The sequence below is a fragment of the Malurus melanocephalus genome, unplaced genomic scaffold (assembly GCF_030028575.1).
Source record: "Malurus melanocephalus ecotype Western Australia unplaced genomic scaffold, MMel_1.1 scaffold_41, whole genome shotgun sequence".
In the NCBI taxonomy this organism is placed as follows: domain Eukaryota; kingdom Metazoa; phylum Chordata; class Aves; order Passeriformes; family Maluridae; genus Malurus; species Malurus melanocephalus.
This window is the reverse complement of record NW_026623273.1, coordinates 2,042,801-2,068,568: the sequence shown is the minus strand read 5'-3', so window position 1 is coordinate 2,068,568 and position 25,768 is coordinate 2,042,801. Positions and strand designations below refer to the sequence as shown.

General features: G+C 37.9%; 1 protein-coding gene across 1 annotated transcript; it reads left to right on the top strand.

Moving 5' to 3' along the window:
* The first annotated feature begins 13 nt into the window (after nt 1-13).
* On the top strand, nt 14-20,579 carry C9 (complement C9). Its single transcript, XM_057364710.1, has 11 exons — nt 14-140; nt 5,598-5,715; nt 6,380-6,527; nt 7,810-7,957; nt 9,624-9,762; nt 11,266-11,484; nt 14,788-15,028; nt 16,391-16,519; nt 19,058-19,236; nt 19,446-19,674; nt 20,400-20,579. The coding sequence occupies exons 1-11, from the start codon at nt 55-57 to the stop codon at nt 20,558-20,560; spliced, it is 1,797 nt and encodes a 598-aa protein (XP_057220693.1). The 5' UTR covers nt 14-54; the 3' UTR covers nt 20,561-20,579.
* Nucleotides 20,580-25,768: the final 5,189 nt, after the last annotated feature.

Below are 25,768 nucleotides of genomic sequence, written 5' to 3'. Positions count from 1 at the left end.
AAATAAATAAATTATAAATTCAGTCACAACAATTCCAGTCTATTCACCTACAAAATGAGAATCATACTTGTTATCCTGCCACTTACAGCCATACTCTGCAATGCAGAGACAGTTGCCTCACTTTGGGGAGAAAGCGTAAGGTAAGTGTTCTTTGTCTTCTGRTGCCGTTCAACTGTTCTGTTTCTCTAACACAGAGCATAAACATTCAATGTGGACATTTCTAATGGTAGATTGCTCAACTAACCTATGGAAAAGAAAACTACTTGCTGTACTTGAAGTCAGATAGAAACGTTTACTTATTTGTTTATTTTGTATATATGTGACACAATAAAGATGACTGACAGCAGTTGAAGCCATATGTTTGCAGGCAGGTAAAGCTCAGGTACCTTCTTTCATTGCATGCCRAGTGTAAAAATACCTGATTCTATTCCTTTCTGGAGATGAACAGTTTTATACTGACACTACTTCTCCTAATACTTAAAGTCTCCTAGACTGCCTATTTCTAATACCTGGAAATACAGCCTCTGTGTTTTCAGTCGAAGTACCACTAGGAGGAGAACAAAGGCCTAGTCCCTACTGAATGACCATGTGAAAAAAAACTAAAGCACTATTCTATGAATCATTTACAAAAATGGTCAAAACTAAGTGATGAAAAAATGTGATTCTCATAACAGTTATATGTTGAAGAAGTCCAGAGGAAGCCATGAAGATAGTAAGACTGATGTAYCTCCTCTACAATAACAGGCTCAGAAAATTTGGCTGTTCAGCCTGGAGTAAAATAGGCTGTGTGGAGACCTGAGAGCCTTCAAACCTTAAAGTATTTGAAGGTGCCCTCCAGGGAACCTGGAGAAGGACACTTCACCAGGAACTGTAGTGATAGGACATGGAATAATAKATACACAATGAATGAGGTGAAATTTAGGTTAGCTACCAGGAAGTTCTTGCTGTGGGGGTAGTGAGAGTCTGGAGGAGGTTGCCCAGGGAGGTTKTGAATTACCAGCCCCGGGAGTATTCAAAGCCAGGTTAGATAAGACTTTGAGCAACCTGGTCTAGTGAGAGGTGTCTTTGCACATGGGCAGGAAACGGTCTTAAAGATCCCAGTTGTGCATAGGGACACCTTCCTCTAGACCAGGTTGCTCAGATTTCCATCCAGCCTGGCTTTAAACACTTCCATGGATGGGGCATTCACAACACCTCTGGGCAACCTGTGCCAATGCCTCACTATCTTCACAACAAAGAACTTTCTCCTAATACCTATTCTAAATCTACTCTCTTTTAATCTGATCCCCCTAATCCAGTCATTCCATGCTTTAGTAAAAAGCCCCTCTGCATCTTTTCCTGTAGGCTCCCTTCAGGTATGGGATGGCTGCAGTGAGGTCACCCCTAAGCTGCCTCTTTTCCAGGCTGAACAATCCAAATTTTCTCACCCTTTCCACACAGGAGAGRTGCTCCATCCCTCTGATCATCTTTGTGACTTCCCCTGGACTCTCTCTGAGAAGTCCATCTCTTTCCTGTTTGGAGGGCCCCAGGGCTGGATGCTCCAGGTGGGTCTCAGCAGAGCRGAGCAGAGGGGCAGAATCCCCTCCCTCCCCTGCTGCCCACRGTGCTCTGGGTGCAGCCCAGGACACRTTTGGCTCTCTGGGCTGTGAGTGCCATGGCCGGGGCATGTCCAGCTCTCACCCAGCAGCACCCCCAAGTCCTTCTGGGCAGGGCTGCTCTCAGTCTGATAATGCCCAGCCTGGGCTGRTRCCAGGGATTGTCCCTACCCAGATGCAGCGACAGCACTTGGTCTTAAACCTTGTGAGACTCCTATGCGAAACTTCTCAAGCTTGTCCAGGCCCCTCTGGATGGCATCCCATCCTTCAGGGGTGCCAACAGCACCACTCAGCTTTGTTGTCACCTGCTTGTTTACTCGATTCCTTCATAATGAAGGAATATCATTATCCATATAATTAATGAARATATTAAATAACACTGGTCATGGTATGGACTCCTGACGGAACACTTGTCACTCATGCCCACCTTGTCACTCATGCCCACTGGGACTCAGAGCCATTGACCTCTAACCTCTGAATGTGACCATCCATTGTCTTATCCATCTAGCAGTATAGAATTGAATCCAACCCCTCCAGAGAGAAGAATGTTATGGGGGACCATGTCAAAGGCTTTACAGAAATCCAGATAAATGACATGTGCAGTCTTTGCCTTGTCYACTGATGGAGTCATTCCACCATAGAAGACCACTAGATTGGTCAGGCACTTGCTCCTTATGTTTGGGTGGTTATTACTATTTCAACATTCAGGACCAATGAAAGYGCAAGTTTAGTATGTTCAGTTAGAAACAGTCCAGCCAGAAGAGATGATTATTAGAGAGAAGCCATAGCAACAACATTGAACAGCAGCTTGGCTCTCCAGCATAGCATATGCATATGCAGCTTGATGATGCTGCTACCAACTACAGTCGGCAAAGTGATGTTCTCACATGATACTGTTGTATCTTCAAATTCAACAGAGACATGCCTTATTTCTTGGCCAGTGGTAATTATTAAACCAAGACTTTCCTTGAGTCATCTGTTTTGTAATTGATGAAGTCAACAGCACCCAAGTTTGAAGTATGAGTCAACAACAAATCACCAGCACTGTGTGGCCYGAGGGTATACAGTGCAACCCAAGASGAGGTGAAAACAGTTCTGTGTATGGATTGTGAAATGGCTTTWGCTTTCCAAAGAGTGTTCTTCTATCCCTCAAACCTCTCAATAAAGCATGCCATAAAGATTTCCATGMCCATCTCTGAAGTTTGTGCACTCAACTGTCAATGGTGGCCTTCAGTAGCAGAATTGCTTTTATCACCTCTCCTATTTAAATTTTGTGATTTAGTTTCAATGTAGCTTTTCAGTAACATTTTTTTTCTTGAGATTAATGTGGAGGTGACAAGTTGCAAATTTTCTTAATAACTTGGGTTTTCTAAACAATGTTGTTGAATAATGTCCCTCTGCAMTCCCAGATAATCTGGATAACGGATGCCTTAGTGTTGTTTCAGAGTTTGTGAAATATTTGAAAAGAGATTTTGCTGATTTTTTTTCTTTTTATTTCTCTTTCTCTAACATCAAATAAATTCAAAACCCTAAAGCTGCACCTGCAGCAAATCATGTGAACCTCACACTGGAGAAGCTGGAGAAGGCCCATGGGTGTGTGTACATCAGTCAATGAATATTCTTGCAAAAGTTCCTAAATTTGGATTATCATAAAATGATAGAATCACTTAGGTTGGAAAAAGTCATTAATTGTGTGAAAAACTTTGCCCCCTGAAAGTGAGTCAGAGAGTACCAYCAATTCTGTTTTGCAGACAGCTGATGGCACAACTTCCATCTGCATTGGAAACGTCAGCTCAGTCTTTTCTTTTAGACTCTAAATAATGACTTAAAACAACCTCTGTGAGAATCTCTAGGACTTGAAGTAGCTTGAGTCTGATTGCTTCTTTAGACACACGGCTTGCTTTGCACGATTCAATCTTATTGCCTGTAAGGGCTTTTGGCTGTAGTTTTATGGTAATAATTTTGTTGAGAAATATATTTCAATATAAATTTGTGTAAGAATACTTGGTAATTGCTAGGAATAGGATAGCTACCTGCTTTTAAAAATCCCATTAGAGGCCTCAATAGAGCTTATAGGTCTAACACCTAAAGGGTTCTCACCCCTACTATTTTTAAGGATAACATATCAGTCTTCAGCTCAAGATGCCAGAATAGATGATACTCAGAATTGTGCAGTCCTCCATCAGTAAGGAGATGGAAAGGTATCCTGAAGATATAGCAAGGAACAAACTGGTTCCCATTCATTTGCAGATCAGTAAATTTTAATTTTTTTTCCTACTGTTGACATTGCTGTTGTGCTGAGTGATGGGAAAATACACCATAGAAAACATACAGAATTTTTTCAAGAATCATTTGGTTAGTATGAAGTATCTCATCTTAGTATGTAAGATGAGATAATTACAGACAAAAACAGCTGTTTTTGAAAAGGCTAGGGAGTGCATCAAATTTCAAATACACCACAGCTTTCCAGCATTTCACAGAACTGCTGGATACATTGAAAAGTCGAGGTTGAAAGGAACTTCTGGAGATCTTCTACAGTGTTCTGTTCAAAACAGGGCTTTAGATTAATTTATCCAGGAGTTCTGTCTGTGCTGCAGAAATTTCCGTRCCCAGAAATATGTGCTGCATATTTCCAGAGAGGGACATTCTACCCTCCCCTGGGTAACCTATTTCTATGTTTAATAATTGTCATGCCAAAGTGTTGGGCAAGCCTGTGATCCCTGAGCTGGTTAAGACTTGATAACTAGGAAAGAGGTTATTTATTATCTCAATAGCAGCTTAGTTCATATGTAAACTGRACATAGAATAAATAGCACCAGAAAGTTGGACCAACTGCTATATAGTTTCTTGTTCAAACTGCAGATTTCTTAATCTTGTGGAATCAGGTTACATTAGTTTGGAATACTGTGATATTTGCACTACATAAAGGGGTAAAAGAATGAAGGGCAAAGCCCTGCATTCAATGAAAACACATACGTACCTCACACTGCAGTAGATGCAGATCTACCAACCAGCTGGGCTCCGCAAAGAATGCCCATTGTAGAACAGAGGCAATTAACTTGGAGACACAGAAAGAGAATAACTTCACAGAGAATGAATATTCAGCATGTAAGGCCAAATTGGAATAAATTAGTGAAAGTAAACAAGGCAAGACTTCAGACTTCAATGTTCCCTTATTCTTCTGCTGTCTATCACTGTTATCTGTGAAGTAAACTAYTAGCCCTGGTTTTTAAACTTGATAAGTCATTCTACAATGCATCAATTTTTAATATTTACCAGTGAGATCTTTAAAGAAACTTGATTTCTATTAAATGATGACCTTACACTTACTGAGAACTGGGAGTTTGATGTATTTAAAACTGAGCATGAAAATGAAGAGTCACTCTAAAAACAAAAGAGGCCTAACTGCAAGYGTATTCAACTTGGCAAGCTGAAGAATAGCAAAATAGCTAAACAAGTCGTTTTTTTTCTAGTAATGTAAGTTATCCTGCTACCAAATAATACCTTCATTTATGAGTCTTTCAACTSTGGAAAGCATTTATCCAGGTTTAAGAGCAATATCATTAAAATTAATAAACTGAAATCACAAAGACATATTGAAATACTACATCCATTTCAGATGTGCTGCTGTGTCTTTGTCTTTAGCTTTACACATTGCAGAGCACAACCACTGTCTCAACAGGAGACTGCAGATGTTCTCTGCATATTATTGATTCATTCACTTCAATAATGTGACCCACCAGAAGTKCATTTGAATGCACAAAGATCTAAAAAGGAGAAAAGACCGGGTTTTTTAAGTTTTCAAAGCATTCTCTTAATCTAATTTTAAACCACCAAAGAATTTATATGAGGCAGCTGTTGATACATTTAAGTAGTGTTATGAAAGTCAAACAGAAATCAGCTTGAAGATTCTTCCAAAATATTGGTCTATGATTTAAGTACAAACTCATGTGTGATTTTAGTATACTGCCCAGGACTGTACTGGAATGTTTTGTTTGACAGCTCTTCAGAAAAAGCTTTCCACAGGGAAACAAGGGAACTGAATGCTCCACGTCGAATAGACTGTAAACTGAGCAGCTGGAACGCGTGGGGGCCCTGTGACCCATGCACCAAACAAAGGGTAAGCAACTTTATTGGTTCCAAAATCACAACCARAGGGGTGATATCTGTCTGCCTGTTGGTTATGAGAAAATATCAGATTGCAACTCCTAATACCCTGTGTTCATGATTTGATGAAACCCATAATAATGTGAGATTTGAAGCCATAGAGTAAGAGAACACTACATGCAGATGAGCAATACCACTCAAGTATTATCTTTTAAAAATCTTTTCTTCGTAGAAATTATCTACTTTGGTCATGTTGGTGTTACTGTTTTAAAAATCATTATTCAATTTATTTTCTCCTTTTTAAATTTAAAAAAAAAATAAAATAATAATTCTTTTTCCTTAGGGGAGTTCTTTTAACTCTTTTAAAAACCAAAGACTTGAAAGCATACAAAATATAAATGATGGATTTCCATGCTGGAGGGAAATAAAATAGTAAAGTAAACTAAATAGTGAAAATTTAGCATCTCTACATACTCGCTAAGTATTATTAATCACAGTTATTATTTCAATGTTATTTTAACCATTCATTATGCCTGTAGATTTTCAACAAAAAAAATTTCACCAAGTATGTTTGTTTTTGAAACGTTCTAAATTCAGCTGTAAACACTGCAGTTCTGGTAGAGTTCTCTTTTCTCTCTGAACAATATTAATATTAATAGTGTTATTTCTTTTTCAAGTTTCGCTCTAGAAGTRTTGAAAGATTTGGGCAGTTTGGTGGAAAAGCATGTGTGGATCCTCTAGGCGACACACAGAGCTGCGAAACCAGTGAAGTCTGTCCTGAAGCACCAGAACCAGACTGTGGTGCTGACTTTCAGTGCCAATCTGGTAGGTTTTGTTTTCATGCCATAGCAAGTAAAGTAATAATTCAGAAACCACATTTAGTTCTGTGAATAAGTTACATCAGCCTCATGCTGGCTTTAAAAACACTCCACAGACAGGTGGGCTCAAAGCTATAATGCCAAAACCACAGCAGCAAAACTGCTTAAAAAGGGGTATATAGCTCTCATTTTTCATTTTAATTTGCATCTAGTTTAAGTTCTTTTGTAACTTCTACTCCATGGTTGGAAACTGACCATACTATGAGTATCCCTCCTTCTCGCATACCTGCTCCTGAATCACTATGTTTTATGAAAAATTACAAGGAAAAAAAACTGTAACTGAAGGAATTTTAACAGAATGGATATGGAAGTTTACTGATTTAATTGATAATATAAATGTTAGTTAGTTAGAGTCCAGAATTGTTCTAGATCCAAAATAAGATATAAATTTGTAAAGTGATACAACACATATGAATGAATGTAGTGCTCAAGATTCATCAGAATTCAAAACAAATTAGGAAAAGTTAATAGTAATAAAACCAGTCAAAACAGAAACAGTAAGTTGGAAAATTAATTTGGAATTCCAAGACACTTTTTGTATTGTTTTTATCTCAAATACTGGAAAGTGCACATAAATTTAAAATTAAAAAGTAGACCTTTAACTAATAGTTCATAGGCATTATGTGGCATTTACAGGAAAGGCTGGTGATATCGGAGGTGTTACTTTATTATGCTAGGGTTAATTCACCAAAACCTTTATATCCTGAAGGGAATTTAAAAAAAGATTCTTTGTAAAATTTGTGATATGTAAGCTCAGGAAAATTACTACTTCACTGTTGCTTTAGAATACAAATCACTGTCATTTTGGACACTACATGTCCATATTATTCAAATAATATAGTCCAAATAGGAACAATTTAAATTATTTAGAAATAATTCTTTGTTGATCTTAAATTGGCATTTTCCTGTATTCTCTTAATACAAATAAGAAAACATCAACCAACCTAATAACTGAAGTTTAATATAAAACAATCTCAGGATGTAACAATTTTCTTCAGATAACAGCAGTTTTCCTGCCACTTATTTTTCTCTGTCATCCCAGTAACTTATATGCCGATGGAGTAGTACACAGATTTTTCATTTGAAAGCAGCAGAACATAGGATTTTAATCCCTCATGACAACAGTAGAAATATACTTAAGGAAGATATTAATAAAGAGTAGCTGGGGGTGCCATTTAAAGCCCATCTTGACAAAAGCGGATTTATGCAATGTTTTATTCCTTGATCAGGTCAATGTATAAAGAGAAGACTACTATGCAATGTAGATGATGACTGTGGAGACGGAAGTGATGAAGTGGACTGTGAATCTGGCCAACGATCACCATGTCGTAACCAGGATATTGAAGTGTCTGAAGTTGGTAGGACTGCAGGACATGGGTAGGTAGTAAAGTAAAACGTAGTATTGGGCGTAGTGAAGAGTTTGGCATTGTCTCCAAAGAGAGCTGAAAAAAATGGGGCACAGTGACTTTCCCAAAAGTGAAATCTGAATTATGGTAGCACTTATATACAGAAATGCTACGTAGCTTTTGCAAGAACACTTAACTATAATTTTATTTAGTATACTTGTCAGTATGCAGACAGTGTAAAGCGACCATAATGTGACTAAGCAGAATAATACATAGATGTCACATGAATAAACCTACATATCATTTAAATGTAAAGTTTATAGAGATATAGGTTTGTTTCTAATGATATTTTACAACAAATCAGTAATTCCCAATTACTTTACTAAAATGCATGTCTAAAAGGGAGAAAATATCTCCCGATGTTTTACACAAATAGGATATTTACACAATGGGATGCCTTAGTGAAACAACACTTTGTGTGGTGCTTTTTCCAGTTGTGTTCTCCACTTCCCAGATCTTTGTTGTTTACAGGAGTTTTCATCATTAATCTAGGTTGAAAGTGAATCTTTCTGTAGTCAGACCCTGCTGGATTTCTTTCATCTCTAACAAACAGAAAACATGATCTATTGTTTCCTTACAAATAGAGTTAGAAGRCAGCTGAACTGAAGACAAAAGCATGCTACAGCACCACCATGTGTTCAACGAAAATTATACATCTTTTCATTTCATTTTTTTACTGCACAAGAGCAAAAATCCTGGATGTTTTTTAGCATGGGGAAGTAGACCAAGTATTTAGGCAATTTTAGAAGTTTCTATTACAGTCTGYTACATAGACCTTCCAGGAGAAAATGTTGTATATAGATGCAGGAGTGATGCTGGTGACTTTGATGATTTGGTTATCTCTTTCTACACTCAGATAGGTACAAATAYATTTGCCAGATGTAAATATTTGAAATACTGAAAAGATTTAAATGTATGAAACAGGCAGAAAAGGGCAAAAGATTTATTTATGTTCTTGGAATCCTCCAAGAAGCAGTTCCTTTTGGAAGTATTTCTTGTGCATTAATGTACAGATGCATAGATCAACAAAGACAATGTGCCCACCTCCCTGGTTTTGTAATGGTGCTGATTCCCTCTCCTATGCTCCAGGAAATGCTGCTGTTCCACTAAGTCAGATCCTGCAAGAGACAATGGCAGGACTAAATGTATATTCTTTCTAAGGATTTGATGGATGTTGAACACGCTTGATAATCAAGTTCCTACCAGAAAACAAACTAATAGAAGTTATTTAAAAAAACACACAGCTTTTGAGATGTACTTCTTTAATCAGGAACACTCTCTCAGATATACTGGTCAAGCACAAATATTCTTTTTCACAAATATATTGGTCAAGCAGAAATGGTTTTTACCTCTTTTTATTTCTATGGTTCTCACCATGGTTGATATTTAATGTCTTTTATTTGTTTATTTCTCATGCATAATCCTTCAAGAGCTTTACAAAAGATGTATCTTTATCCCCATCACACAGATAAAAAGATTTCAAGAGATGAAGCAAGCTGCTTGGATGGAGCAGGATTCACTTTTACAGCTATAGTCTCCATCTCTTACAGAATTTGACTTTTCCCATCTTAATACCAGGTCATGGGTGCTGACATTCCCTCTTTTAAAGTATAACTTCTCTTGTTTTTTTCTTATAGACTCAATATTTTAGGGATGCAGCCTTTGGACAGCCCATTTAACAATGAATTTTTCAATGGTCTTTGTGAACGGGTTCGTGATGGGAACACGCAGACATACTACCGCAAGCCGTGGAATGTGGCTTCTCTCACTTATGATGTAAGTTTAAGTCCTGGACAGACTAGGATGTCCTAACAAACTAGTCCTAACTAGGAATCCTAACAAACTCTTGGAAGTCTCAGTGTATCTCTTCAGTCAGGTAGCTGCTTTTTAGACTCAAGATTGAGCTAATGTCCAGAGGAAAACAGCTTTTGTCATTTACTCTGACAGTTAAGCTCAGTCATGCCAGATAAATTCCTACACCTTCATTAATTCACCTTTGCACAATAAACAACGCTTTCTTTCTGGAATGTTTAAAATATGAGCAGAAGAAATGAAGATTATAGAAAGGATTACGATACCTAACTTTTACTAGGTAGAGCAGCAAATAAGCTTCTTTTTCAAGGACACGTAAAAGCCACTGATAAAAAAGCAGACATAATATTATGATATTCTTGTCCTACTTGTTTTTTCTACTAAGTGGTGTTTTTCTCAATCCCACGGGAAAAAAAAATCCATTAGGCTATTAGGTTTCAGACTATGAGTTTCAGTGAGGTTTGAACACCAAAAATATTGACAATTGCTGAAAAAATGTCAGATGCTTTTCAGAAATCAAAGCATAATTTTGCATCCTGAATGCCTTGCCAATTACTGTCAGTAGGAACTTCATAAGACAATTTAAACCAGGTCCTTCCCAAAATACATAAATCTGACCCACAGATCTCTGGTTATATTTGATTTTGATGTGTAACAATTTTCAGTTGCTAAAATGTTCTGCTAAAGCATACTAAAACAACACTGAAAAGGGTATTCTGAATTACTTATTGTTTGCTGTAAGAAAAGAAGGCAGAATCACAATTCTAACTTATTTCAACTGTCAGGACCTCTTAGCAAATTGTGACTGTGTTCTAGTAGAGATTATTATTCCTTACATAGAGTCATAGCATCTCCTGATCTGGAAGAGATCCACAAGGACCTTCAAGTCCAACTCCTGTTCCTGCACAGAACACCCTGAGAGTGACATCATGTGCCTGAGAGCATTGTCCAAATGATTCTTTAAGTTCTGTCAGTCTTCGTGATGGAAACACTGGCCTGGGGAGCCTGTTTCAGTGTCCAATCACCCTCTGGGTGAATAACCTTTTTCTGACATCCGCACTAAATCTCCCCTGACCWCAGCTTCAGGCCAATCCCTCAGGTCCTGTCACTGGTCACCACAGAGAAAAGTGCCCACCCTTCCTCYTCCCTTGCAAGAAAGCTGTAGACCATGTAAAGGAACTGCAGACCCCAAAAATTACTTTGACAGTGTTATATGTTGAGATTTAATACTCACTGAATTATTGTCATTTCAGTTTTCTGTTCACTTTTGAACCACTGAACTGATCCAGATGAGGTAGTTTGAGGAGGGAGTTGTATTTCTATTTCTTTTGGTTCAAAAGAAAAAAAGAGCAAMAAGAAAATGTGTTTATATGCTCTGTAAAAGGTATAGCTTTAAAGTGTCACATAGATTTTTCTACTACTGACTGTTTTGTTTTCTCATACAGCCTTTTCTTTATCTTTTCTCAGACAAAAGCAGACAAAACMTTTGCAGCTGTGTACTACCATGATCGTGTGAGAATGTTACGAGAAGTTTATATGGAGAAACAGACACATTTTAGTGCTGGCCTTTCTCTAAAATATACACCTACTGATGGAAGTAAACAAATTGATGCAGAAGGAAATTTCAAATTTGACTACAGAAAGAATCATGTGATAGGAGCCATCATGCAAAAAAACACAGAAAGGGTGAGATTTCTTCTAAAAGTTTTAATGCAAGTGTTTTACAAATGGTACAGTTTATGCAGTGTTAGAACAAGACAATAATCATCAAAGTATTCTAGTCAGCTGCTGCTTTTTTGACACTTGTTTTAAAAAAATGAAATACTGGTGACAATAGGGCTAAGATTTCAGACATGACCAAAGAGCAACTAGAAGTATATTCTTTTTCCTACTGTTTATCCTTGACTAGTAGGCACTCTCATCGTTATCAGGGGCTTCATGTCAGAAAGGATCAGGACCTCTGGTCTCATCTTGATTAAAGAGCAGTTCTGATCTAGTGCAGTGCAGGCAAAGTAGGTCAAGTCTTGTGAATAAAAAATACCACTGAGTAGGTCTACACTACATAAACACTAAATAAATTTTAAGAATAGTGACCAAAAGGTCAGAACTCAGACATTTGGGTACATCTGTATTAATAAACTAACCAGGGTTAAAGGGCACAGGTACACAATAATCCACAGTTCTACTAGCATGCTGCTAGACTTCAGTCAGTGCTRGCTCTCATGATGTCATAAGCAATGCCCATCCTGAACCTCTGCACACCGTGTTTGAATGGAATATTCTTCCAGACAATCTGGAGAAARGCCAGCCCATTTTGGGATTGCACAGAAACCATACCACTACCTGCCCTTTGAAACTGTGGAAAGACCCTATCCCATTTTATTTGATAGTAAAGAAGTAGCCTTAGCATTTAGTGAGGTCAAAATGAGATAGACCACAAAAAGTGATGCTAGACATGTTGTGCTTGAATCCCAGTCAGCAGACAAGCCCCAGGCAGCTGCTTGTTCAGTCCCACACCAGCGGGATCGGGAAGAGAATGGGCAGGGTAGAACTCATGGGTTGAGATACAGACAGTTTCAGAGGGAAAGCAAAACCCGTGCACACAAGCAAAATAAAACAAGGAATTCTTTAACTGCTTCCCAAGGGCAGGCAGGTGTTCAGCTCTCTCCAGGAGASCAGGGCCCCATCATGCGCAACAATAATTTGGGAAAACAAATGCCATCACTCCAAACATCTCCCTTTTCCTCCTTCTTCACTCCACTTTATATACTGAGCACAATTTCATATGGTATGGGAAATCCTTTGGATCAATTTGAGTCATCTGCTTCAGCTACATCTCCCCCAGCCTCCCAAGGAACCCCAACTTCTTTGCCAGCGCAGCAGTACAAAAAGCAGAAAAGGCCTTGGATGTGTGTAAGCAGTGTTCAGCAATAACAAAAACATCCCTACATTATCAACCCTKTGTTCAGCACAAAACCCAAACACAGTCCCGTGCTAGCCACTGTGAAGAAGATTAACTTTACCCCAAACAAAATGAGCACAACATGACATTATGGCCTAATCCTGTGTGCTAGTAGAATAAATTAATGAGATCCTATACCCTTTTCCACCCTTTATGCCAAGGTCTGTGATTACAATACGCCATCATTTAGAAGGCAGATCAGCTCCATAAACCTGAAATGTGTGATGCGTGAGGAATACTAGATTGATCTCAATTAATTAAAATTTTCAATTTAATTTTCAATTTTCAATTTTTCTTGTACAGGACCCATTCAGAACTCTGGAGGTCAAATTTATATAAGGGAAAGCTAAGACAACTTTTAGAACTGGTTAATTTAAATAATGTCARAGATGAAGATCTGCACTATAAAGATTAGCTGAAGCTAGCATTGCCTTTGTACTGGTGCCAGTTTTCTTGGGATGGAAACAGACCATTTAAACCTCAAACCATRAATCTCCACAGACTCAAAAAATAAAGCTCTCTAACTTAGGGGTTTTTACTGTCTTCTTATAGTCTAGTGGCTTGTGATAGGAGGTTTGGACTCAAATTCTTGCTTAGAGATCAATTCAGAGAATGAGGCACAATCTGACTCACTGAATTATTGTCATTTCAGTTTTCTGTTCACTTTTGAACCACTGAACTGATCCAGATGAGTTAGTTTGAGGAGGAAGTTGTATTTCCATTTCTTTTGGTTCAAAAGAAAAAAGAGCTATAAGAAAATGTGTTGATATGCTCTGTAAAATGTATAGCTTTAAAGTGCCACATAGATTTTTCTACTACTGACTGTTTTGTTTTCTCATACAGCCTTTTCTTTATCTTTTCTCAGACAAAAGCAGACAAAACCTTCGCAGCTGTGTACAGCCAGCAGACAGCAGAGTTCTGTCACTGTAAATTCAGGTGTCTGCAGGGCACTGGAGTGCCAGTCCCTGCACGAGAACCCTCCAGGGCTCACCTGCAAGTTAAAGTCAGAAGCCTGGAGGTGCCTGGAGAGAAAGGAACTGTGTATGCTGGCTGGCAGGAATACTGCCCCTACAAAAATTTCCTTACAGTTATTTAGATGCCTGAAAACCTCTGCCAGTCTTACCAGCATCTGAGTCTGCAGCTTAAGATCCTTTAAATGGTGCCGGATAATGTGATGGTCAAATGCTAGACCTTTTTACATATTTCCTGTTGGGCACTACTATCAAGGGAGTCACATAAATCCTGCAAATAATAATGTGGTTTGGAAGGCATCTGTTCCCTTAGAATCTCAAATGCAATTACCTCACAAGATTTTATTTCACAAGTTACTGGCAATACTGGGTCCTASTTTAGAATATGATATGAAGTGGTTTTATCCATTGCTGTACAATAACTTATAATGTATCTATGGGTCAAATGCATCGAATGGATTTTTTTCCTTATAAATTTTTATTTTATGATATTGTTTTGGGGTTTTATGGTTTCAATTGGAGCTGTGTTCTTCCTTCTGACAGTCTGAGAACAACAGGGAAGTGATCCAAAAAAAGAGAATTTCATTCTGCTCTGACTATAAACAAAGTCAAAACTCTATCTGACCTGAGTGGGCAGCTTCTGTTATTTAGCAAAACATATAGAACAACTTTTGAACATTATGAAAGTCAGAAAGCATCTTTCAGTAAGCATTGTATTTAAAGAGACCTGGTGTCAAAATAGATCACAAAGGCCTTGCTGAAGTAAGGGAAGAGTTCTGCAAAATCAGAAGAACTAAAATAACTTTCTTGCTGCTTCCTCAGTTTAAATCAGAGAGCTTTTTAACCTTTATTAAACAAGTTTGTCTTTCTTCCATAATGCTAGATGGAATGCTGTGTTGCAAAGTCCTACAGCTTCTTTACAAGTGAAATATTACTAGATGGAATGCTATGTTGCAAAGTCCTACAGCTTCTTTATAAGTGAAATATTACTGATTTTTTCTGCTGTGCTGCATATGAGAATGGCACTCTCTTCTTTCTTCTTCTCCCTGCATTCAGAACCAAACATTTCTGCATATAAAAGGAAAGGTTCAGTTGGGAAGATTTAAAATTCGGAGCCGTGATGTCCATCTCACAGATAGTTTCCTTGATAGTTTAAAAGTGCTGCCTGCTGAATATGACAAGGGGGAGTATTTCAAATTTCTAGAAGATTATGGAACTCACTATGCTGCCTCTGGAAGCGTAGGAGGAAAATATGAATTGGTTTACGTGCTGGATAATTACGCTTTGTCTGAACGAGGTATGCATTCTGTTGGCCTTGCTATGGTGTGCTGATTAATATCAAGTCCCCAGACTTCCAAAGAGACATGTGATGGTAGGTCTGTGTGGAAAAATACTGAGAAGTATTCTCAGCACAGTTCACTGCATGCTGCTTATGGCATGCCAGTGACATTATAGAATTACATAAACTAACAGAGAATGGTCAACTTTGTAATTTACACAATTAATTGAAGTCTCTGTTGAAGTCTTCCACCTCTCTCTGTGACTGAGAGGTGGAAGAAAATCTTAAACAAATCTCATGCAAACAAGCAATAATTGTATGATTGGCAAGAGATCTCCAAAGACTAGAAAATCTGCCTAAACCTTAAATCCTATTTGCCTGTTGGTACCTTTTTGTGGTACAATCATTCTAAGAGGATGGTGGTGACAAAAAACAAAGAATAAATTGAAGTACTTTCTAGAAACCACGTGTAGCACTTGAGTGTGTTGGAATTAATTTCATAGCTTTCAACATTCACACTGGAATATTCCATGTTCTGGTTAAGATAGGAAAGTAGAAATTTAATCTTCCCTCACATGTAGATCAGGTATATGTGGGTTTGTGCTAGATTCAAGTAATCACATTGGAATAAATTTAGAAAAGGCCATTCTCATATTGATTTTGGCAACCAGAAAATAAATATCTACTGCATGTAGCATCAATAGTACTACTGATTTGATATTACTATCAGATATTCAGTCTATGCAAAGGGCTATGAGGCAAATATGTCATTTATATTTCCCMCTATTAGCCTGGTCAGCACCTCAAGATTGTTGTTCTGGAAGATTGAAGCAAAATTTGTTTTGAACACGAAAGCAAATTTGCAGGTGATATGTTTGAATTCAATAAGGAAAAAGGAGGTGTTGGAAGCAGTAGTGGGTAGAGGAGGATTAGAATTTATGGRAAAAGTGTGCTTATTCAACTGCCTTGACTAACTTTATGAAGAAAAGGAGTGGAGAAATATAATTGAGTTTAGGAGAGAGAGACTGGGAGAATTCCATAATTTAGCACATAAAAAGTATAAATGTTGAGCAGCTGCAAAAGACAAAATTTCAGTATAAAAAATGGAAATAATGGTCCCTAAAGGACACCTGCTTTCAACTAGATTAAGGAAAACAGAAATCCATTTTTGGTGTTTTCCTAATTGCCATAAATCTCTCCTGCATCCATTCAGATACTTCAATTACTATCATTATATAGAGAATGAAAAAGTAGAAGATAAATGGGAMGAAGAAAGCCACAGACATTTCCAATAGCCCTGAAATGTATTCTGTAAGAATAATAATACCTTGTTATTTATGCTGATTCAATCTAATTTCCTTTTTCCTTTTTCTATTGCAGGAATCACTGTAGATGATGTGAAAAAATGCCTTGGCTATCACTTAGATGTTGGTATTGGACACAAAAATATACATGGCGATTTGAATATTGATGGTGGTAAATGTGGAAATATGACTGTGAAGGACAGATGTAAGTATATCACTCATTTATGGTGTATATTTTCTTTAAGAAAAGATAATACCTTCCTTCCCCTTAATAATCAATACAGTTATTGCTGTTAGGGAGAAGGACYAATCCAGTAGACCAATATAAGTGAGATTCACATTCTTATTCTTCCATGCTCCCAAGTCAAGRCAGCCTGAAAATGTGCTTCCAGAACTCACTTACATGATGTATATGTACACGTCACTGGCCACACAAATACAGACAAAATCACACCAATGGTTTCATACTTTTCTCCTCTCCACCTGATAAGGAAAGAAAGTCTTTTAATGGGTAATATCACAGAATCCCAGAATGGTTGAGACTGGGAGGGTCCTCTGGAGGCCATGTTTCCAACTCTTYTCCTCAAGCAGGGTCATCTAAAGCACATGTGCTCCCCAAGCAGCACAGGTATTTCAGCATTCCTCAGGTATTTCAGTCCCTCCACAATACACAAATATAGTCTATACAGAAAACTCTAGCAGCTGACCTTAAATAACCGACTAAAATAGCAAGTGCATCATCAACTTGTCCCATTACTGACAGTGATATATAACACCAGGCCCACATCTCCACTCCCATTGCTAATACACACCAAGACACACACACACGCACACGCACACACACAAACACAATGAATGTCTCCTCTGTGACTGGCCTTAGGTGGTCAGTCTACCCAGCAACTGGCCCTTAGATCCTCTCACCTCTATTTGCATTAGACAGAAATACACTCATATGCAAACAGGTCTCAGTCAACCCCAGGACTTTAAGGTCTCTCCAGTATTTGGCCTAGAAACCCTAGTCACCCAATAGCCAGCTCCTCCACTTGTCTCACCCCGAGACATAAAACTGTAGAATGATTTGGATTGGAAGGGGTCTTGGAGATCATCTAGTTCCAATACCCCATTATGGAAAGTCTTTGCTCAGGACTGGTATTGCCCAACCAAGATGCAGCACCTTGCACTTGGACTTACTGAATTTCCTGAGGATTTTGTGGGCCAGATTCTCAAGTTTTTCTGGGTGTCTTAGGATGGAATTCAATCCTCCTTTTGTGTTAATGGCTCAGCTTCATGACATCTGGAAACTTTCWGAGGGTGCACCTGATCCCACTCTCTGTCATTGATGAAGATACTGAAGAGCATCAATCCCAAAAGAGAGCCCTGAGGGACACYACCTGTCAGTAGCCTCCRCCTGGGCAAAGAGCCATTGATCACAACCCTCTGGCTGTGTCCATCCCACCAATCATTGATCCTTGCTCACCAACTACTCCACCCTTCAAATCCATATGCTTCCAGGGTGGAAATAAGGATGTTGTGTGGGACTGTAGTAAAGGCCTGACGGAAGTCCAGGTAGATGACATGTGTTACTTTTCCCTTGCTGACTGTTGCTGTCACTAGATCACGGATCACTAGACCTTGGCCACAGTAACAGCTGATTTGATACTCAGCTCCCAAGCCACTTAYTCACCTGCTTGTATTCAGCTGCTTGTCTGACTTGACACCGAATAGTGATCACACACTGGCATTTGTTCTGTCACATGCTCCAGTTAGTAGCACCACAAACACAAGTCCCTATCAGTCCTTTTCCAGTTCTAGAGGCTGGCACACAGAGCTCCATACACATGCACGCATGCAGAACAGTGTCCCTTCACCCTAGAAAATAGTTAAAATAGAACTTAAWGTTAAACCAGGACAGACTGCAAAATGAAGGACAGTGCATAGCAGACAAGCTCATTGATCAGTCACTTTTCTATATGCAATCAGTCCCCTTAATTTGCCATTATCCCTTTATTTTCTCATGTTTATGCCTCCCAAAACCTTGAACCCCCGTTACTTTTTCAATCCTCTAAATATATGCTAAGTATTTAAATTTGTGCTATTCCAAACTGCTGTTCTTTTAATCCAGAGAGCCCTTTCATTGACTCATCTTGCTGCTGATTCATCTTCAGCCCCATCCTGCAGGGCAATGGCTCTGCTTGGACAGGCCTGGGAGGAGTCAAGGCAGGGGCTCCCTTTCTCTGATTAGCCTGGTTGTGTTCCCCTGTCTGTCATTGTTCCCCTCTGCTCCTTTGTGTGCCTGTTTCCTACGGCATAAAAATTGCAAAAGGGAAGGAGATTTACTACTGAGCAAAGAGGAGGCAATTATTTGCAGTATTCTGCTCTTGAATTATAATTAGGAAGCAAAAGCTCCTACCATTCTAATTCCCATCCTATTCTCTTTCTGCTCAGGTGATATAGCAGCATTACTCATTATTTTTTGCTTGTTATCAAATGATCTTCATAAGATGTGTCAGTTTTTCCTACACCTTATTTTCCTTTCAGACCTAGGGTTTTATAATTCAATTGCAAAATAGAAGATTTCCTCCTACATCACAGGTATGAGCAAAGAAATATTGAATTCTGCTACAACCAAGGATTCTCTCTAAAATCATTTTACAAAGAGGGAATGGCTGCACTAGAAGGACAATTGTTCTTCCAGAAGCATGGACAATAAACATTCTTCTTCATCCTCTCTTTCTTTCTGCAGCAGAAACAGATGATGATGCTATCATTGATGATGTCCTTTGCTTAGTTGAAGGGGGACAGATTGACTTTGCAGTTAAAATACAAGAAATGTTACAACGTGGAGCCAAAGTGGTTGATGTGGAGGATTACATACAGTGGGCTAAATCTTTGGTTGATGCTCCAGTAGTAATAGAACAACGGGTAAGTACAGATTCTTCAAAGCTRTGGCTTTTTACAGTTTGAAAGCATTTGTTGTAAGATGGAGGTGAGACTCCAAGTTTGTCATGCATTTTCAGGCATTGTCCTCATTTTAACTGTCCCTTCAGATGTTTACCCTAGTGATGGCTATACTAAAAGGATTCAAAACTTTGGAAAAGTGAGTTATACATGAACTTTTCTTTCTTCTACAGCCTTCTCCAATACATACACTTGTTCCAGTTAAGATGAAAGATGCATATTTAAAGAAACAAAATTTGGAAAGAGCAATTGAAGACTACATTACCGAGTACAGTGTGTGCAAATGTGAACCCTGCAAAAATGGAGGCACTCTCGTGCTCATAGATGGAGTCTGTACATGCCTGTGCTCAAGTTATTTTAAGGGAATTGCTTGTCAAATTCCCAAATCTCAATTAGTTGAAGGTTAGTAASTACTCCAAATAAACTAAAATGACAATATTTGTTGTTAACAACACCCTGATAAAATGMGCCTTCATAAGGATGAAAGGATTTCACAGCACTTCCTTATACCTACTGCTGTCAAATCTCAAGGGCAAGATAGGGAATTTAATGTAATTTACTGGGTTCTTTCTAAAAAGAGAGTATTCTCATTTGGAGTTCATTGTCCCAAATCCATTGCTGTTTCTCGCAATGACAGMAAGTTCAGGTTTACAGGAATATTATTGAGACTTGGTGCAGTACTGGTAAACTGTTTTCAGGCAATAGTGATCTCCAAAAAAGTACCATAGTCTTAACTATTTTGTCTTCAGTTTGCTAAAAAAGCATGGTGTTTGCTAGCACATGATAAYTTTTCACAATTACTGTGCTAGCTTAATGTTACATTGATCCACAAGGGGAAAAGAGAGAAGAATGCAGTTTCACAACTGACAATATAAAAAAAAAATTATTGCATGGTGTATTCATTTTCAGTGACCAGGTTTTTAAAGTACAGGTGGCCAAAATGGGCCTTAGACCTTGTWTCCTAGTATGACAAAAATGTCAAAAGCCCAGGGCTCTTGACAAGGACACAAATTTTTGTGATGGATTGTGTGCTGGAGGCTGCATTGATCTGCAGGGTCACTATAACTGATCATGGTCTGCCTTGAGAGAGGTAGATGGACTAACCCTGTATGGTGTCTCAATACCAGTTGTGACTGATGGAGGCTGGAGCTGTTGGAGTGCCTGGTCCCCCTGCATCAATGGAGAGAGCACTCGAACTCGTGAGTGTAATAATCCTGCACCAGAACCAAATGGCAGACCATGCCAGGGAGAAAGTATTGAAAAACGACCCTGTGAAGAAGGAAAATAATTWTGCTCCTCAAAACCAAGTAAGCAGCCTCTTTAAATGTATTACTGCAATTCAGAATAAATGCTCAACTAAYATTTTGAGCATTTCAGAGACAAATTTTCTGAAGTGGCAGGTAAATTCACTTATGTATTTCTCTTAAATTTGATACAGTTGATCAAACACATTATATCAAATTTATGAATGGTTACATTTTTATTTGAATGTTTCGACAAATAATGTTGTATTGCAGAACTCAACATTAGAATTGAATTTTGGATAAGAATAGAATAAAAATACAGCTCTCAGAAAACCCCAGATTTCCTCTCCAGTCAGACTACTCATCAAAAAGTTTGTGTTTTAAGGAGAGGTAAGGGACATATTTTCCAGAAGAAAAATATTAAAACAGTTCAGGAGACTGAAGTCTCTTACTTGATAAATAAAATGCTTAAATGCTTAAATCCAGCAAAACTATTGCTACAGCAGATTTGAAACATGCAACTTGGAGAAATACATTTTAAGAAATGTCTAGGTACATGGTTTTGTTACAGTTTTTTTGGTGGGTTTCTTGGTTGTTGGGTTTTTTTAAATAATAGTAATAGCAATAATAATATTACTATCATTCATGTCAATATTAATATTAATGTTGGTATTAATATTAATATTAATATTACTGTTAATATTAGTATTAATATTACTGTTAATATTAATATTAATATTAATGTTAATATTAATATTATACTGCAATGCCAAAGAAACAAGAAAACAAGAAGCAAATAAATCCAAACAGGATTTTGAGGATTGAAGCTTTGGTCCCTAAAATGGCAAATGAACCCTAATATTTTCACTTGCTGAAAACACTAATAGTTTTCATGCCTAGAAGGAAGAGTTTGGGTTTTATGCTTAATATGTTGCTATAAGATTCTTATCTTGTGAGAGACCACAAGATGAAAAGACGTGGCAAGATATGGAAAAGATACTGAATATTTCCCCACTGAAACTATATGATGGTAAGTCTTGCAAAATGTCCGTTACCTGCACCAAAAATATATATCAAAATATTTTCTCCAGCTTGAATRGAGCTCAGCTACATCTAGTATTTCATTTGTGAAGCATTCTGAAGAAAGCATGGCCAGCAAGGCCTAACTACTCCACATAAGGGAATTACAAACACCATCCCACAGCACGACATGCACCACATCTCCAGCTGTCAGAGCTACTTATTCCACRAGTTATTTTACAGTTGGAAAAGATAACATTGGGAGAAGAATATGATACAGATCTGGAAAATCAGATATATTTCACGAAGAAACTTATAAGTAGCATAAATTAAATAAACCAGCAAGTGGCAGATTTTAAACAGATTGAAGACTGGTCATTCACACAATGGGCATACCAAAGGCATATATGCGTTTTAAAACTTCAGCATAAAAAAATGAAAGGTCATTAAACGAGAATTATGCTTACTCAGGAAGTATCTGAAGAATCCTTTTTTGCAGGATGGGAAACTATTTTTACAGGGAAATACTGGGAAAGTATTTTTATGTGTTTCCATACTCCTGGACATTCCCTAGTCACTGCTATTGCACTCTTTTTAAATTCAGGGCATGAAGTTAGCCTTTGCTTGATTCAATGAAGTTGSTGTTATTAAAATAAAAATAAACCTCATAAGCAGCCTAATTTTATTCCTGCACTGCTTCATTAACATGCTCCTATTCAGCCATGAGAGCAAATACCACAATGATTATTCATAACATACACACACACATTTGTCCATATTTCTTCTGGTATGGCATAGAAAGAAGCATTAACCTAATTTTGGCTTCTGATATTTATATGGTTTCGGACATGTGGAGTACTCACTCTTCAAGCAGAAGTCTGATATTTAAATGTCTGAAAATGACACAATGAGTTTTGAWTCATCCTTTACAGAATCACACACGATCACAGGATAGGTCAGGTTGGAAGGGACCACAGTGGTCCAATCCCCCTGCTCAAGCAGGGTCATCCCAGACCACATGCACAAAATTGCATCCAGATGGTTTTTCATTAGAATTCTTTTACATTACAGACATATTTGGGGCACAATAAAACCATAATCTTAGTGAGCTATGAGAGTAAAATTTCTTCTAAATTTTGACCATATATATATATATATATATATATATATATATATATCCTGTCACTTTTTCACTATTTTTTCTCTTTTTTTTAGAAAACATTAATGGATTTCAAACCAATTCCGCAAATCATGGTTTCTGCTGGCCAACTAGCTACTCAAGCACAGTGGAATTGCATGACTTAAAAGTACCTACAGCTTAAATGATCTGTAATCAAAACAAAGTAATAAACAATAAACATATTAACAGAGATGTGCTGACACAGTAGCTGTGGTCAAGCTTTTATTTGTCTGTGGCTGTCATTAGAACATGAATACTGCAACTTTGTCAGTCAATAGCATATTGCTGTGCCTTTATCAATACTCTTTCATAATTATTTCTGGTATGTTTTCAAACTGATTTTCAAGAATTCAAATCCAGAACGAGTACCACCAAGTTTATATAACTTCAGTTAATTGCTGATATATTTCTAGAAAAGAACTTGAAAGAGTSTTTACCTTCAGCAAAATGCCCTTGTGGACTTATTTCAGCCCTACATTTTACATCTAATTCATGCCACAAATCACCAGGATGTTTAGGAAGAAATGAAGCTTGACTAGAGTTCCTGCTCCTGCTAATATTTGCTCCTCCTAATATTTGCTCTATAGTCCAACATTGCATCTTGACTACATCAGTGAGTTGGAGATTTTATGTGAGATCAGAGGCACATTACAAAGAAATAGAACAATTGTCATAGTACCRTATTTTTAGCAGAACTTCCAAAATAAGGAAGCAAGGCTGATGCAATTCTGTTGTCATTGAATCCACCTGAAAGTCTCCTTTGGTGACTTTTGAACCCAGCAGACAATTACTGGGAAATTTATTCGGAGTGCRGAGAAATAATAGTTTTCAAAGAGGCGTCATTTAAAAAGGCAGCTAGGTTGAGAAAACGAAAAGAAATTAGTGTCCCTTTTGAGGAAAAGATAACAGAGATATCTGGAAGCAAGATAYAAGGAGATAGTTTAAAACAAAGGTATATGAGGGCTGAGTGCTTTGGAAAYGTAGAAACAGTAAAAGCCATCAGATCAATGGGATCGGTCCCTTGCATATTGGCAGTCCAGATCTGGAAGAGTCCCCTGGAACCTTCTTCACCTTCCTCCTGTCTACCACAAGTGACTCTAAAGACTTTGAGTACCCAAGATGAAACATCACAAAAGAAGGTAGGAGACAGAACAGTGAATCACAACCTGTGCACAAAGTCAGACCAAATAAAGGTYTTTGACTGGTCTTTGCTACCATGAACAGTCCCTTCAGACCACCAGAGCACCAACAGGTTTCCACTAGGATGCTTCTATTAATCAGTATTCCTAGGTGCAAACACAGGATTTTCCCAATGGACGAAACACACACGCACCTGCAGTCTTCCTGGGACATTTCAGACAGCCTCAAACCYAAGAGACTCTTTACCGCACTGTGCACCCATAATAAAGCAACTCCTGGTAAAGACCTGATGTTACTGTCTCACAGTGGAAGCAGCAGAACTCTCCACCAAGTGCAGAGCTATCATACACTGGGAAATCCCTAAGAGACACAGCAACTCCTAAAGAGGAGGACATAAAAACATTCCTGCTTAAAAAAAAAAAAACCAAAAATATGAAGAGGGCAGGCCTAGAGCAACCTACCATTRTCTAAGATGTACCACTCAGTTTGAGCAGACATGGTGACCAAGCATCTCCACAGAACAATGAGTAATCACCCCCTGAAAAAGAGATGTTTTTCCTAAAAGCAGAATTCTCTCTGTCGTGCATTTAAATGTCTTTTATAAATCGCTCATGTAACACGTGGAAGCCCTATTGATCTCCTCCTCCATCTATGCTCTTTGGAAGAYCATTTCTGAATGATTAATTCAATATGAATTAATACAAATTARTATAAATTATCATTCCCACTTTAAATGTAGTTACAACTTACTTATACAAGCTTGATTTCAATCTTGTATTATTTTGGTATGAATAATACTTCCCTGATATGACAGATCTTGTCATAACCTTCCATCTCCACTTTCTTAAGTTACCCAAGGTAAGCCCTTCCAGAGTCCTTTCAGGAGCCAATAGGAATTTAGTAGGAAGTCCTACTAACAGGAGAAGTCTTCACTTGGTCACTCAACATAGYTGACCAGAACTGCACACAAGACCCTATATACGCCCTCATCACTGCTGTGCACAAATTCTTTTCCTTTTGCCTCTCCCAAAAATCATTTCCCTAATGTGTACTCAAATTATATGCGCTTTTCACATGTTCATGTCATGCTATTGCACAAAGCAAAAAATCTTCATTCTAGCCTTAAATGTATGATTTTGTTATTAAATTTTGGTTGAGATCTATCACTCCAATACACAAATCTTCCCATCCTTCCTGTGTAACAATTTGATTCTTTACAAGATTAGAACCATTCTGTTTAGAACACCTTCAGATAACACCAGTATAGGCCCAGCTCTTGAACCAGACTCCTGATCCAAGTAATGGATCAGACAGGATCAGTCATATGACCAGCAGAACACTGCGAAAAACCCCAGTTAAACTCAGTGACTCCGTTTCCACTAAAGTGATGTTGCTTTAACCACCTCCTTGTCTACCTTGCAGTTTTTCTGACTGGTCACATCCTCTCCCAATTCCCATCACTTARAATTCACCACAGATCATCACATGAAATGCTCTGCTGAAATCTGAATAGACAAAGTAAATATTATTACCTTTGCCTAAAATGTGAGTTACACTTTGCAAAACAGGTATTAATTTATTCAGACATGAGCCGTCTTTAGTGAAAGCTACATTAGATGTAGCTACATAAATCTAACATTTTCTCATTGAAATTGTTTTTTCAAAACTGTTCTTAGAGTTGCATAATGTTGTGCTCAAGAAAATAAGCATGTAGAGGTCCTAGTAATTTCTAGTTTGAGGAAAATAGATAGTATGTTTGCTAACTGCCCTTGTAAGTATCTGTAGTTGTATTTGCTACTATCTATATATTAGATAATTGATATATTACACTGAAAGTTTAATAGAAGACAAATGGTTTGGGGTTTCCAGTAATCCTTTCAGTGCTGACATTATAGGGGAATCCTGATTTCAC